This window comes from Oreochromis aureus, linkage group 6 (genome assembly GCF_013358895.1).
Source record: "Oreochromis aureus strain Israel breed Guangdong linkage group 6, ZZ_aureus, whole genome shotgun sequence".
Taxonomy (NCBI): domain Eukaryota; kingdom Metazoa; phylum Chordata; class Actinopteri; order Cichliformes; family Cichlidae; genus Oreochromis; species Oreochromis aureus.
This window is the reverse complement of record NC_052947.1, coordinates 28,529,463-28,546,296: the sequence shown is the minus strand read 5'-3', so window position 1 is coordinate 28,546,296 and position 16,834 is coordinate 28,529,463. Positions and strand designations below refer to the sequence as shown.

The 16,834-nt window shown below is 39.8% G+C and overlaps 1 protein-coding gene across 1 annotated transcript in view; it reads right to left on the bottom strand.

Annotated features, from left to right (window-relative positions):
• prkcaa (protein kinase C, alpha, a) overlaps window positions 1-16,834 on the bottom strand; it is a 130,242-nt gene that overhangs the window by 80,852 nt on the left and 32,556 nt on the right. Inside the window, exon 3 of the mRNA XM_031729013.2 lies at window positions 3,120-3,202. Coding sequence (XP_031584873.1) covers window positions 3,120-3,202 — 83 coding nt within the window. The remainder of the gene's footprint in view (window positions 1-3,119; window positions 3,203-16,834) is intronic.

The following is a 16,834-nucleotide window of genomic DNA, read 5'->3' as shown; positions in this document are numbered from 1 at the left end:
TTGGATCAGGTGACCCTGAATCCTTCCTTATGCTGCAATAGGCTTAGGCTGCTGCGGGCTTCCCATGATGCACTGAGTCTTTCTCCTTCTCTCAACTCTTTTCACTCACCATGTGCTTATACACCACTTTGCATTTAATCATGAGTTATTATTAATCTCTGGCTTTCATAAGAGTGTGTCTTTTGTCCTGTCTTCCTCCCCTCACCCCAATCAGCCGAAGCAGATGGCTGCCCTTCCTTGACCCTGTTTCTTCCTGTTAAAAGGGAGTTTTACGTTCCCACTTTTGCCAATGGGGAGGGAATGCAGCATTCCAAAGTTTCATGTAACACATGTATGAAACAGAAATGAGTGAGATTTACTCTGAGACTATTTTATACAGTTACAGCTTCAGTGTCTTCCACTGAGTGCTCTATTTAAAGAGTATGACTTGATGATCTTGAACGGCACTGTGACATATCTCTAGTTACAGGGGCCAGGCCATGCTGCTGCTGCACTTGCAGGTCATGAATGTCCAGTAGGCAAGCAGGTATGTAAATGCAAGCAAGCAAGCGGTGGTTGATGGCAGATAGCTGATACTAGAAGCTGATAAAGAGGCCAGTGGGAGACCTCATAAACGTGTCATATAAGAGATGATATTCATCTCAAAATTTTGATGGGCCAATTAAAAATAGGATTTTAAAATAAAGCTCTTTTTTAATTTACAAAGTAAAATGACAAAAAGATCAGGCAGAAAACTAATTTACAGAACTGATCACTTTATGAACCATTTCAACTAGAACTTTAAGCACAAATGCCAAGTCGTTTAATAATGCCAAGAAGCAAAACTAATACAACGGCAAATTTCATGGACGCTCACTAAATTTCACAGTGTCTCGCTAGGATTAGTTTTCCTTTTCAGTCACGATTTATTTTGACAGGTACAGGGAAACAGCTGCTCGAACTGTGTGCATCTCTTGGCTTTGCCAAGACAGATGTAGTTTTGTTGATTACAGCCACCAATCCTACATTGCCCATCTGTCTGTGAACTACATCAGGACCCAGTCGTCATTAAAGCAACATTTGTATGCCAGTCGGGTTGTCTCTGAACTCTGTCCTACACAAAGTCACGACCTGTTTCTCAAAGGTGTTTGAAGATTGCATTGGTTTATATTGCTTTTGATACTAGTTCCTGAATCTCAGTTTTTTAATAGTTATTTTATGAAATTCATTTTAAATGAAATCAAATCAACAGCACTGTCAACTTTCCATATAAACTCAGCGGCAATTTCATTAGGTATACCTGATCATCTGCTCACGAATGCAAATTCATCAGTCAGTCAGATGGCAGGAACTCATCTGCATTTAGCCATGAAAACATGGTCCAGAAAAAAATTGGGGAACAAATGTGATTTAAATGATTCTGAACTTGGCATGGCTGCTGGCTTCAGAAACTGCTGATCTGTCGGGTTTTTCCCCACACAGCCATCTCTGGGATTTACAGAGAATGGCGAGGAAAAGGCAAAATATCCAGTGAGCGGCAGTTCTCTGGGTGAAAATGGCTTGTTGATGTCAGCAGTAGAAGACCACACCGAGAGCCACTCCTATCAGCTAAGAACAGGAAACTGAGGCTACAAGTTGCACAAGCTGGCCAAAGTAGGACAGTAGATTGGAAAAATGTTTCCTGGTCTGATGAGTCTTGATTTCTGCTGTGACAGGTAGGTGGTAGGGTCAGAATTTGGCATAAGCAACACAACAGCATTCTGCCTTGTATAAATAATTCAGGCTGCTGCTGCTGGTGTAATGGTCTTGGGCATATTTTCTCGACACACTCTGAGCTCCTCAGCACCACCTGAGCATTGTTTAAACACCACAGTCTACCTTAGTACTGTTGGTGATCACGCCTTTTATGACCAGAGTGTGTTCATTTTCTGATGGCTGCTCTCAGCAATATAACGCACCATGTCACAAAGCTCAAATCATCACAAACTGGTTTCTGAAACGTGACAATGATATTACTGTGCTCATCTGGCCCGCACAGTCAACAAATCTCAATCCAAAAGAGCCCCGTTGGCATGTGGTGGAACAGGAGGTTCAAATTATGGATGTGCAGCCAACAAATCTGCAGCAACTGTGTTATGCTGTCATATCAAAATGGAGCAAAATCTCTGAGTAATGTTTCCAACAATCTGCTGAATGTAAGGTTAGCTTAGACAAACCTTACTGCCTCACTGACACTGATGGGATTCATTGGGTAATGCTGGTGGGGCAATTCATTTTTAAATATTGGTGCAAATCAGCTGATACCATAAAAGCATCAAATCTGGTACACAGCACTATTTCAGAGAGACAATAAAGTCAAGTTTCCCTTAAGGGTTTCAGGAGAGAAAATCACTGAGAGAAATATTTTAGTCACTTTCACTAAAGGTGGCAACCAGTTATTCAACGGCAACACAAACAATGAATGAATTGAGTTTGCCACCTGCTGCTGTAGTGATTCAGTACTGAGTCAACAGGACTTAAAATTTGAATGGGCTTCTTCAGATAACCATAAGATTCGTTTATTAATGCAACTATATAAAGAATGGTGACACATTCAAGGAAATAAAAAAAACCTTTATCCTGAGGGAATCCAGTGGTTCTGGTGTGCTGTGGGGGCCGTTCTCCTGGCATGTTTTGAAGTCATTTCTCTCTCGGAGAAATGGGCAGATACTAGAAGAGGCACTAAGAGGCACTCCACTAAGACATGTATAATCAGTCTCAACAATTTACCACCATAATCACCACATTTCTGAGATCAATATTTATATATGTAGCTATCAACATTACTCTATAGAAGGCACAATTTTATTTCATTTTTAAACATCTGGAGCATCTTTGTAGCACAAGATGCTTGGAAAGTGATACTTGTAGAAGAAATGTCAGTTTCATTTTTCATTTTCTACTTTACAGACAGCTGCTTCATAACACGATAAGGAAACATGGAAGCACTACAGCTGTCAAAGAGCGACACTGTTCGGGAAAGAGTGAGGTCTGGTTGGTGCAACTGCATATCGGCGGCACGTACTTCAGTTTAATGACAAGAAAAGCACTTCCTCATCAACAAAGATGTAAGAGGCAACAGCTGGGCTTTGGTTACTTACATCTGTATCGGGCCCCTTATCTGCCCCCGGGCAGGAGAACGTGACAAATTCATGGCATCTCTTGTGGACCACAAAACAGCAAACTGTGGGAGATGGGGAGAGAGAGAAAAAGGAGAGAAAGGGTGACGTTAAAAGACAGTGTTTTATTATCAATGGATATATAGGCAGCAGAAAGAGATGGAGCTCAGATAATACTAAGAGGGATTGAAGAAAGACTGATGTCTGGGCTAGGCTCCCTATCATGTGTCCAGATGGCCAATCCTGCCTGCAGGCTGACTGCTCTTATTGGACAGTACAGTGCCACCTCCTCACTGATATGACCGGAGCTAAGGCAGACACCACGTACACAAACTCACACTCTATAATATGCACATGAAGCACACCGAAGGCAAACAGATTCACAGGCTGACAAAACTGTTTAACATGTATCCACAGAATACACAACCAGACTCACACACTTGAATATATCTGCCTACACGCTGTCAGAGTCACTCTCTTGGTATAAAAGCCAGGTCACCGAGTGCACTGTAGTACGCAGCCAAGTAAGCAACCGACTCAACGTGGAGAGCGGCGCCTGTTCCTGGTGCTTAGAAATTGGGAAACAGAAAAATGAGACTAATTGTGCAAACTGGCTAGCACGATTGACAAAAACTGTATATTATGTCAATACATGTCGAGGCTGCCCCTTGTTAAAAATAAATGTGTCTAGATGAATGTTATTTCTGCTTCTCGCTCCTTTCTAAACGCAAGAGAGCCCCTCCTTTTCTTCCTAGTACTTAGTGTTTTCAAGGCTGCTGCTTACAGAATGAGATGAAAGCATCTGAATTGGTGGTTTTCAATAGTCTTCACTTCACGCTGAAAATCCCTGAGCAGACTCCATTAGAGATTTATGAGAAATCAATGATGTGATGCGTTTTCAGAGACATGGCCTGTTTTTCAGTTTCACTTTTTTAATCTTTCAGCTGTTCAGCAAAGTAATGTGAATCGGGTCGTATCTTTCACTCATGCACACCCACCTCTCACCTCTCGTTATTTAACTACATCCCTGTCAAACAGCTCTACCCAGGAACAAGGAACACATGACTGAGTGTTAAAAATGAGCTGTGATCATCCCCATAGCTAAGCATACATCTGTACACCACCGCAGGAGGTTTTTAAGTGCAGACTTTAAGCTTTATTTCAAGGGGTTTCAATGACTTACAGCCACTTTTATACATAATCTTGCATTGACAGAGACTTTATAATACAAGAAATCAACATCAGTTTAAATATAATTGCTTGACTGCAAATGACTTAAGTCAAGAAGTGATCATCACCAAATACTGTGTTTCTTCCCTTGTGATGCTTCGCAAGGTCTTGACTGAAGCTGCTGCTTATTTCAGCAGCAACTTTCAGTTTTGTCTTCAGCGACTGCCATCAGAAACTCTCATGTTCGTTTTGCCGTTTGCTTTGGCTCTGTATCCATTTGCACTGCAAAGCGCTGCCCAATTAGTTTTGCGGTACTTGGCTGAATCTGAGCAGAGAGTACATTTCAGAATTCATCCTTCAACTTCTATCGGCAGTTGAATAATCAATAAACGCTAGTGACCCGGTTCCACTGGGAGCCATACATCCCCATGCCATTACCATAATTGACAGAAGATGTGGTATGCTTCAGATCAAAGCTGTTTCTCTCCTTCTCCATTACTTCTCTCTTTCCATTATTCTGGCAAAAGGCAATCTTGGTTTCGTATTCCCAAAGGCTTTTATTCCCGGAGCTGTGCAGGCTCTTACAGATGTTTTCTGGCAAAGTCTTATGGGGCTTCTTGTTCTTTAATGTAACCAGTGGTTTGCACTTTACTGTAAACCCTCTGTATTTACAATCAAGAAGTCCTTTCCTGATTGTAGACTTTGACAATGATATGCCTACCTCCTTGGGAATGTTCGGATTTTGGTTCTCCCGTACATTTATTTGTTTCTTTGTTTTTTCAGCCTAATGATCATCTCCTTCATTTGCATTGACATCTCTTTAGACATCTATATTGAGAGTTCCAATAAAAAGATGTGAAATACAAGTTTAACACTTGCAATCAACTCCAAATATTTTATCTACCTAGTTTGTCAGGAGATAAGAAGGGAACAGGCCTCATCATGAAATGCAAATGCTTGTCAGTTGATTGTTCAATTAACTTTGAGCCTCCGAAAATTGGGACTATGCATAACAATCGCTGTAATTCCTGAACAGTTAATACAATGGACTTGAAATTAAACTCAAGAAAATAATAGTACCACTAAGACTTGCTAAACTGTTTCTGTGTTTTAAGCACAAACAGAATTTCAACTTGTCTGCTTGTGAGATAGAAAACCTTCTGACATTCTGGATTGTCACTGTCTGTCATCGTATCTGTCATTACATTTCATATGGTATTTTCTTTGTCGATATTTGGAATGTGGGTGGCAGACACCCAAACCAAACAGTGTCACAGAGACTGCTTGTGTCAATACCAAGAGTTTTGTTTGGCGTTTTGCCTAGTTACCAGGTAAAACTGGTTTTAATTAAAGTAATATGGTCACAAATCACTTTCTCTACTGCATTTTTTCTATATACACTGTACTAAACAATAAAGAAAGTGTTATGCTGCAAACATGCTGGTATTCCAATGTGCTTTAATGATGGCAAATCAATACAGCTGTCCACACACAGATATATCACACTACCACAACTTGACACCTTCTGCCCCTTGAGCGATCGTGGCTCAAGAGCTGGGAGTTCGCCTTGTAATCGGAAGGTTGCCGGTTCGAGCCCCGGCTTGAACAGTCTCGGTCGTTGTGTCCTTGAGCAAGACACTTCACCCGTTGCCTACTGGTGGTGGTCAGAGGGCCCGGTGGCGCCAGTGTCCGGCAGCCTCGCCTCTGTCAGTGCGCCCCAGGGTGGCCCTGGCTACAATGTAGCTTGCCATCACCAGTGTGTGAATGGGTGGATGACTGGATATGTAAAGCGCTTTGGAGTCCTTAGGGACTAGTAAAGCGCTATATAAATACAGGCCATTTACCATTTACCATTTGTCTCCTAGGAGCTATCAGTCAGTACGGTCAATAGCCAACATGAAACCATGACCCATAACTCACACCACAGCACACAAATCAGACAGGTCAGTGATTTAGTACCTCCATAATTCATCCAGCTGATAGGACAAAGTCCCTTAAGTTCACACTACGAACACTAAATGTCGACAGAATGTTACAGCAACTACTCCCAAACCCAGTCTTGTGTTTTGTTCTTCCAGTAACACTGGAGTTTCTTTAAAGGTTGTAGTTTGTTTGTTCTTTTAGCAGCCAGCATTCACCAAACTGCAAATGCCAAATGTTCTTTGGTCTGTTCATTCAAAATAAGTGCTGATCCTGTTGCTGAGCATATTTAACTCATAACGTAGTATATTTATGCTGAAAGACATTATGTTGTAGTTATCAAGTCCCCCACCTAAATGACCATATCATCTCAAATGAGGGCAGCTGGTGGCAAAAACACAAATTCATCTAAAAAACTTTTGAAAAATTCTTTTAAATAGGGTTTGAATTCCTACAGCGACATTTTTAAAGTTTGAATTTCGGTTGTGGTTTACTCCTGTTCTCCTCTGTTGTTTGGTTTAGGCACCAGAACTACTGGTTTAGAATTAACATAAGATTATGGCTTAAGTTAAAAGGTACTCTTTCAAAAACACTGAATGCATTAGACCAGAGCAACGTGTTCCTCTGCATCAGCACTGCATATTTTGCATGCATTTCTTCATTTCACTTCTTCTTGTTGTTGTGTTTAATTATGACTTGTGCAATAAAGAAAATGCAAAACATATGTGCTAGTAGCTTTCGCCCGCTTTATTTTGGCACTCCAGTGATGCATCATCAGTTTTTCCGATTCCTACATCAGTAAACTAGTTTAAGTTAAATTGTTTGGATCAAACTGGCCAATTTTTTATTCCTGGCAAAGAAAGCTGTTGTCTGCAACATACAAACCAGTTGCTTTTTTCTGACATTTCTATAATGGGGCTTGCATGTCGACATGAAGGGAAGGAAAAAGGCGATGGTGTAAATTTGAGCAACAGAGGTGGCGGGCAATTAGTTTAGCAGAAACGAGGCAAAGGAGGAAAAAAAGAAACGAGGCAAAGATTAAGAACATCGAAACTCAGTATCATCTGGTGTTCTCATTAGAGCGGAGCTGCTTCTGATCAGTTTTCCCAGCGGCATTTCTCTGAAGCAACACTTAGAGGTTTATCACATACATCATCTCTGATTGCCACTGCTGCAGCTTGTTTCCATTAGGGCACCAAGATAGTTACTTGATAGTTACTAAAGTAACTAAAAGGTCTCCCGGGGATGGATAAGCATTATGTAAGTGGGTCAGTAAGTAGAGGGGATAAATGATGCCAAGTCTTTATAACAGGGTGGTCGAAACTGGCAACAACTTTATAGGTTTATATATACCACTGCAATTAGTAAAACTGATAGATATTTAGATTAAAACATCAACCTCCAGGAGGGGCAATTTATTATTAGGCAATTAAGGATCAAACAGTTGGTTACGTGAAGGTTTGCCACGTGAGACTTTTCCAAAACCTGCACGATGTAAGATCTCATGGACTGAACCAAAAAAGCAGCTCAGTTGTGACGATTTAATGGCATTTGTTAGAGTTTTGTCTTCCTCTGACCTAAACATTTCCTCACTCTCTGGAAAGGATTGTTCATTCTCTAAGTGTAATAGAGGTTTTTAAATCATTACTTTTTTCCCAAAAGAGAACATAGCTGAGATATGCTCCTATTCCCACTCTGGAAAATCAATTTATTCCAAATCGTTCTCAGGTCACAAGTTCATAGTAGCAATTTCCTGAAGTTTTCGTGAATGCAGGCAGGAAATAAGACGGAGGCAACGATTAAATTCACTGGGTTTTGGCTGTGGATGCGATTTAATTCCACGGCACCTCGCAAAAACAAAGTAACCCGGAGCTTTTAGATCTAATTATCAGGAGGCCATGCAGCCCACTGGTGGCCTTGACAAAGGCCTCTCTTCCTAGACTGGGAAGGATTTATTATTTCTATTCTTTTGCATTTTTTTCTCATTTGGAACAGCAGAACTACTTTCACTGAACAATAACTCTGTGACGATGAATCAGATTTATCATTAAAAAGGAACAATTTACACCCGAAAAAGACCAAACGGGATAGATAAAATTGAGCTGGATTGAGATTTTATTCCCTGTGTGATATAATTATACACGCCTTTCCTCTCAGTTTGACAGTTCAGTGTCTGACAAAAACACTGAGCAATATGCCTTCATAATGTTGCCCCTCGAGAATAGAGAGGTCTCACAGGGAGCAATAGGCATTATGTAATGGGTAAGGAAGTACAGCGGACAAATATCGTCTCTGGTTCATCCAGAGTAATGAAACACCAAAGAAATAAATTACTCAGTGCTAGTTTATACAAGGCTTAATCAAAACTGGCAGGAACTTATATATTTTCACCTAAAAATAATTGCCAAACATACAGTGTTTCTGCCAGCAATATTTTATTCTAGTGAGCGTGGAACAGAATAAACCGTGTTACCACATGGATAGGTGTGATAGCGGAAATTCTAGGATTGCATTATTTGCTACAAATAGAAACAAACAAACAAAAAAAAGACAAACTGTGCTTATAGATATTTGTTTTCAATGAGTCAGTCTTCTAGTACCTACTAGAAGACTCATCCTAACACAGCACAACAACTAAAGGATAGCACCGTATCACTATACTTCAAAACTAATACATCTATGTAACAGAATCCCAGCAGAAAACTGGGTCATCCTTTCAAAGTCACAATTTTATGTTCAAAAAGGACCTCAGAGTTACTTTAAAAAGGCTGTTGTGACATACACCCATGTCTAACCCTAACCATAACCATAACCCTAAAATGAAATGGCATTGTATTAATACTAATGATAACACAATACCCTAAATAACTGGGGGGTTCTTTTTGGGGTGGGGGTGTACACTTTTGTACATTTTGACCTTCATTTCAAAGTTTTCTGACCACAGTAATTAAGTAGTCACACATTGATATGAATAAACTCTCTACCTGAAGTATTGGCGGTTGAAACAGCTACTGCAGTGTGGATGATAAAGTGATGTTAAACGTCAACAACACTCAAGTGGCTGCTTCATCATCAACACTATCACTATCATCCTAACTTTAAGCTGTCTGTATTACAATTGGCAGCATTGTGCATCACTGTCATACGAGGCATAGCAGATCCATCAGAGGAGAATGGATCGCTACTCATGTGAAGTGACAACATGAAAGAAAATATAAAATATTAACACAGACTTTAAGTGATTTACCCCTGATTCGACTTGGACCCCAATCTTTCTACCTTTTAAAGAGAGCTACTGTAGATTAGTGACGCTGATTAAAATCCCTTTCTAATTCTCTTTAATGTCATCGACTGAACACCAGGAAACAGCAGTTACCTGATAAATCAATAAACCTTGTACTGCTTTGTACAGCAAAGTAAATTGCATTTAATGTGAATTTATGGCAGCATCAGTGAATACTCGCATATTTTATCTTCCTCGGTTTTGACCTTTGAGTTCTAATTGAATACCTTACTGGCTGGCTGTCAGTGAAATACAGGTAAATTATTAAGTTCTCACAGACAGGTTTCTACCCATTTCTCACTGTTTTATGTAAATATTGCAAAATAACTACAAATAGGACCGAAAACAAAAAGTAGCACACTACTAAAGATCCACTAATTGTAAAATTCTGGGTCGACAGAAGTGCGATATGCCTGTAAACCAATAATAATTCAGCTGATAGTAAATTTATTTCCGTGTTGTGATCCATTTCCCTTTTGTTTTGTTTCCACAAAATGGAAATGAATCAAATAGCAAATCTGTTTTAAAGTCTTTTAGCTCATCATCATGCAGTTTTGCACATCTAGCCAATGTAAAATTGCTGCGACAGGTAAATATCTTAAATAACTTACAACAGCAAATGTTGTCTTACATAGTCGACACGGACGATATCCATGGATGCCGGGATATCAGCGCATCTCTTTACACGACAGCTAAAACTTTTTGTGCCTGTGTGGGTTTTCTTTGTGTGCTCCAGCTCTTTTCACACAGCGCGAAGACATGCTTGTTAAGTCCACCAGTGATTTTAAATTAGCTGTAGGTGTGAATGAGAGTGTACAAGCTTATCTGTCTCTGTCTGTTAGTCTGACAGAGTGGCAGCCTGTCCAGGATGTGCACCACTTCTTACCCAATAAAAGGCTCCACTTCCCAAAAAGGGTGAATCTGATAAGTGGGTAAGAAAAATGATGACTAGAAGAATCAGACTAGTTAGTTCAATAATTACTGTCTACAAGGTAAGTTAAACGCATGGTGGTTTAGCAGATTTTAGTTCAGCTCCCAATAAACCCACATATTACTGCATACTATGGAACAGCAAACCAATCATTTCAGACAGCCTTGCCCTGACCAGCAGCAGCAGTGGAATATGGCTTGATTACCCTTTTCTTAAGAAAAGCTTTTTAAGTAATAGCTTTTGAAAATACTCAATTCTTAAGCAAAGAGTAGGAGGTTGTATTGTACAAGCCATTTACAAAAGCTTATTACAAAACCCTCTTCTGATTGCGTCTAATGCTGTCCTTCACACACAGGTCCCCACTCATTCAAAGGCTCCAGTAAATGCTGCTGTGAAAAGCAATCAATACCTAAATTTGGAAGATACGCGTTTGATAAATGTGATCAAACAGATGGGAAACGCCACTCAAGGATGTAAATAAAAGAAGTCAAATAAAACTGTAGTTTGTTCACGTTACACAGCTGCTGTAACGAGCTGCAGTTTGTTTCCTTGTAATCACAAAGCATTACAAGGAAACAAAATTCATGCGAACACATTGATCCTTAAACCTAGTGCACTATTTGGCAGTCGCACATGTGTTAACAACACGCTTAAGTATCAAGGAACCTGTTCCAGCTTCCCTGTGATATTTACACTTCACACACAGTTGATAAAGGCCAATATTGTGGTTATATAGTTTAAATGTACACAGGGCACTACCCTAATGATCATCAGTGTTGTTTCATATGAAACTAAACAAGCGTGTAAGGTCAGAGTTCACCCTAACCGCCAAGTCATTTCAAGGATGATTTTAAACTGACTGTTTCATGCATAAAGCCCAGTAACTGAGACATTAGTTATGTATGATTACATAAATGCATTAAATTATGGAACAGAGGGAGGGGAAAGAAATTTATTACTATTATGCAATCATTAGGTACGACCCTAATTCCAAAAAAGGTGGGATAAGCTATGAAATATAAATAAAAGCAGAATGCAGTTTGATGCATATTTATTTCACAAAACAACCCAACTGAAACTCAGTATTAGATGTCAATGATCTTCAGGCACTGAAATCATTGCATGGGCTCAGGAACAACTCCAGACACAGTTTTCCATTCCAGCCACAAACGCAGGTTAAAGCTCTATCATGCAATTAAGAAGCTATATGTGAACATGAGGCCAGTATCTGCCATTGAAAATGGACTGTGGCAAAGTGGAAACTGTTCTGTGGTCAGAAAAATAGAAATTTTAAATTCATCTTGGAAAATATGGACATCGAATCCTTCGGACTAAAAACAAGAGGAATCTTCCGGCTTATTATCAGAACTCACAAGCTGTTTAATCCAGTGAACAAGTGTTCCTTCGAAAAATGTCCAGCATGGTCCAATCAAATGTTCTGTATAATAGGACATTGACTATGTTAAGCAATCTGGCTATTCACATTCACAACGCCCAAAACGACTGTCTATTCAGGTTTGCCTTAATCAGTACATGAATTCCCATTACTCTTTGTGATCATTATATATATGTATGTGATCAGAGATGTTATCACAAAGAGAATAAGGTCTATCAACACAGCAGGACAACATCATCAAATGATGACATAAGCAAGCTGAAGGTTTATGGTAACTATGTGCCGTCATTTCAGTTCAGCATGAATCTCTACTGCAGCGTTGCTGTCACTTACAGTTGTGCCACAATCTGTGTGTGTGCTTGTGCATGTGTGTGCGTCTGTGTGTGTTTGTGTATATAAGACATACTTAGGATTCTTCTCAAGTTGCTACTGTTCTCTGCTAACCAGCCTTTGATAAATGCCTGACTGACTCCTTTGAGGTAAAGAAAGTCTTTTCACACATGGCTAGTTCGTTTTGAAGAGCAATGCTTTGTGTTTAAGAATAAATCGCTCAGTACTGATAATGGTTTGCAAGGAAGAATAACAAAGAAAAGAATTATCTTGAACAGCAAGGTAGTGTGAAAATATGCACAATATGCAAGTGTGTAGTTACATTTAAATCTATATGTAACAGAACTGGTTGCTGTTCTATTTTCTCTGAGGCACAATTAAAACTTTGGAAAAAGTTCAGCATGCACTTTGCTGGCCTTGAAAATCAGGACTGAACCAGTGAGCCGGACAACTAAAAGTGCTGCCCATAACAGCGGTTAACACAAATCCAGAAGCATCCTACTGAGGAATGAAAGTAAAGTTCAGGGCTGCAAACTGTTTGCTTCTTGCATCTTCTTTAATGGACAATGGACAATTTCACTGATTCTTAAGTGCATTTTACTCCTTTCATCAGGGACCAAAGATTGAAAACAGTGGTCGTTCGGAGCATGACCCCCGCCCCCAACCACACGCACACATAAACACACACAAACACTCTTTCTAGAGCTGTCACTATAGAAAAAACAAGTCCTTCAGTTTAACCCATAATAAAATCAAAGGGAGAACCTCTTCATGCAGAGCCCAGTTCCTGTGTGGCTCAAATGGCTCACATAGGCTCAAAGCAGATCAAGAGATGCCAATTTAAACACAAATTCCTGCAGTTCTTCTCCAGAGGAGGATCAACCTAGCTCTCCTCCCAGTAGAGTCAGAGAGTTGGGCCCTGCTTCCTGCTCCAAGCCCTGAGCTAACACGAACATAGACACAGCTGGATTTATTTAGACACTTTTTCCACTGCACTGCCAAGCACATGCAGCATTTTGTTTGTACCATCTGATATTTGGAAGACGTTGATTCTATACTCCAACAGGTATCCTCAACTGTAAGAGGTGGCTTATGTAAGGCTATAACATCCACATTCCTTAACGGTTAACCAGCTGGAAAAACATACTTTTATTAATATTGTAAGAGACTGCACACACCTCAAAAGTATCTTGTTACATAGTCCATACTGTGGAGATATCATTTGGAGGTAGAACATGACACATATTTTCAGTTTATAATAACGTTCCATCCAGTTATTCTTACTTGGATCTCACACGGATGTTTGTTGTGGTTCCCACAGGAATCCCACAGGGTTTGGGGTGATTTACAGATATCAAATAGCTCAGACGTTAGCATCTTACAAACTCTGCATTGAGGCTCAAACTGCCAAGCACTTGTAGCCAATTAAAATGACAAAGAAACATTCTGAGGTGTGTACAAAGTTTATGTTTTTTCTAATGCAAAAAAATACCTTAGTTGTTTGACACTTAGTTGTTCATTATGCTGGAACTTCTGGGTCCTTAATAAGCAAATCAAAATGCTGCTGAGTGAATACTTCAAATCAGACAATGCATCCTGTTGACAGTGAGTGATATCACATGAAGTCTTGCCCTGGCTGAGATTTGAAGTAATCGATAGGTTAGGCTCTTAATGGGATTTTGATAGGGCTAATCCAAAGAATGGCCTTTAAACTCTCTGCAGGGCAAAGAAAACAAAACCCTGGCAGGCAATAGCTGACACTGCTATTTGCAGTAACCAAGAATGTTTTATTAATAAAAACAACACGTTTGTTGTCATTTTTCAAGACATGGCTTAGAGGGGTGAAAACGTTTCACAAAGGAAGCAGGATTTCCTTAAGAACTTGTATTTGGCTGAAGCGACAGCCTAAGCTTCAAAATGCCTAACGTCAACAAAGCCCTTTCAGTTGGTCAAAATCTCTCATTAGACATCACAAGACTTTAGAGGACATTTTTAACAAGGACCCATGGATGGCATATTTTCATCCTGACTTAGATTAGCATTAAACCAACGCAAATACCATTTTTAACTACTTTTAGCCTCCTGGTTTTCTAATGCATTCTTGTGCAGAACCTGACATTGAAGAACAAAATTTTTTTTTCTAACCATCCGCTCTGCATTCTCCTAGCTATCCAGCCTGACACATGTCTGAAATGAGATCCAAGAAGAAGCTTTGGTTAATTGTACAAATGTCAATGAGATCAAGGAACAAGAAAAACATCTGTGAAGACAAAGTCAATTCATCTTTTTAGGATTCTATTGACATGCATCTTTAGTCTTTATGATAAAGGAATCAATTTTTATCCGCATCAATAGTTCACTGCCGCGCACTGACATTTAAACCTCCATAATGGACGACACCTCAGCAGAGTGACACACAGGGACACTTCTGCATCTATGGATGTCACTACACAATGAAATGTTTAAACTGGTGAAGTGTAATTGTATCCCACAGACGAAAATCAGGGGATGAATACAGAAATTGGTGGTGAAAGAAAACAAACACAGTTGCAAAGGGCAAGAAGAACATTTTAATAAAGATTAATCTGTCATTTTAAAGGGCTTTCATTATGACTTTTTCCTTCTTGGTTTCATATGCATAATGTTAGATAAGGATTAGTGTGTAAGAATGGTCTATTCCTGATCACTGCAATAAATTCCTGCAGCTGCCCTCCTGTTTTATTCATATCTATTATACCGTATGCATTTACATTATTTATAGTGCATTTCAGTATGACTTCTAAACTACACTGCACTCCCTTTTCCAACCCCCCTAGGAAAGTACTCAGGGTAATAATGCTGGAATCTGTTCTTAATGTCTTTATTTTGTTCTCAGCCGACAATATTAATTTAGAATCATATTCCTCTTTGGTACCATGTTCACTTTTGGTGCCGAGTTATTATTAACAGTGTGCCGGGGTGGGAGATATATAAGCAACAGGACTTCCTATTCATCTGCCCATCTAATTAGTCAGCTTGTGTGTGTGTTTTGTGCAATTATAGCCAAGAAGCAGTTGGAAAAGTGCAGTAAGGCAAATGCTACACAGAGTAAGACAGAAATGAATATAATGCCTTCGCAGTGCTGTGGATCTGCAAAATGGCTAAACTCATACATACAAAACTCCTCTAGCCAGTGTCTTGAGGTTGAAATCCAACCTGCAATTGTGAGGTCAGACTGTAAGAAGTCAATGGCAGACGGTCTAAAAGCACCTAATCAACTCTCACAGATCCCTAATTACATGTGACAGGAAGAGGTTCAAATTAGGGGGGGGAACTCTTTTAAAACAGCCACACAAAAAAAGGCTGGATGAGCTAATTGAGCTATTGTGCACATGAACAAGAACTACAGGATTCAAAGAAGAAAAAAGCAACAGTAGCATCTGAGCTAAATGCTTTGCCTGCACTGAAAATAACAGGGATTTTTTTAGTATGTGCCTACAAGAATATAAAAAATACAGTGAGTTGTTGTTTCTCAGGAAAGGATGAATTTATGAGCTGGCAATTCCTTGAAGAAAATTACAAAATTGAAGTGACTTTTTGTTATTTCATGGAAATGCCACAACTCTGGCATGACAACTAGTTATCCAGCAGAACACAGCGTGATTATAAACAACTCACCACCAACAAAGTGGCCCCCTCACTGTTGCAGGCTTTTCGACAGCATGAATGGAGTAACTGCTATTAGTTTTAACTACAACATACCTAAATGATACTTGTGAAAAATATGCCCAACGTATTTCCCTGAGTACTAGAGGAAACTAACTCCCCACGATTGATTTAATGGCAAAAATTTGAGCAACACAGATGAACCTTGAGATGGGAAGCTAGGAAGCATCGACGTGTCTGCCATTACTCGGATCTTCACAGGCAGCGCTGTCGATGCTTCATACGGTGTGGATCTTTTCCAGCTGAATTACGGCACCAGATGGAGCCAAATACATCGATCTCTGATAATGTCCCCGCAGCTCCGGGTACTGCTCTAAGATATAAATTTTACAAAGTGACAGATCAGGCTAATAAATGGAAAACACTATGACACTATTTCAGAGAAATTGTTTTTTTTTTAGTCTCAGTATTTTGGGACTTCATTACTTCCAACACCTGAAAAGTGCGTGACAGCGCTTCATTTGTCACAGATGAAGCCAGAACACAAAATAACTCACAGGTGTGCCTATGAGTTTAGACTTCATAATGATACATTTAAAAGTCCCACTGTCTAAACTAAGCTGTAGGTAGACACGTGAATAACTCTCGTTTCATGGGAGTTGCTATGAAGCGCATGCAGACTTGTGCTTGTGTGTGTGGGTGTGTTTGTGTGTGCAGTCTGCCTGTATGCACACAGTTAGTAATTTGCCCACCATGTGTAACCCCCACTACCTTGAGAGATGATGCATTCCCACTCGCGGGAATGATGAGCCAGCCTAACATTTAACTGCTCTACACTGTAGTCTAGACTAATGCACTGTACAAAGCCTCATATTAGTCATGAGAAGAGTATAAATTTTATTCTAGTGGTCTTTATCTTTTTTAACTTCTAATACTATTGTGTGTTTGTTTTAGCCAAGCTAAACCAGAACCCAAAGACGCAGGCCGAATACATGAACGAACACACGTACAATAACGCCTGT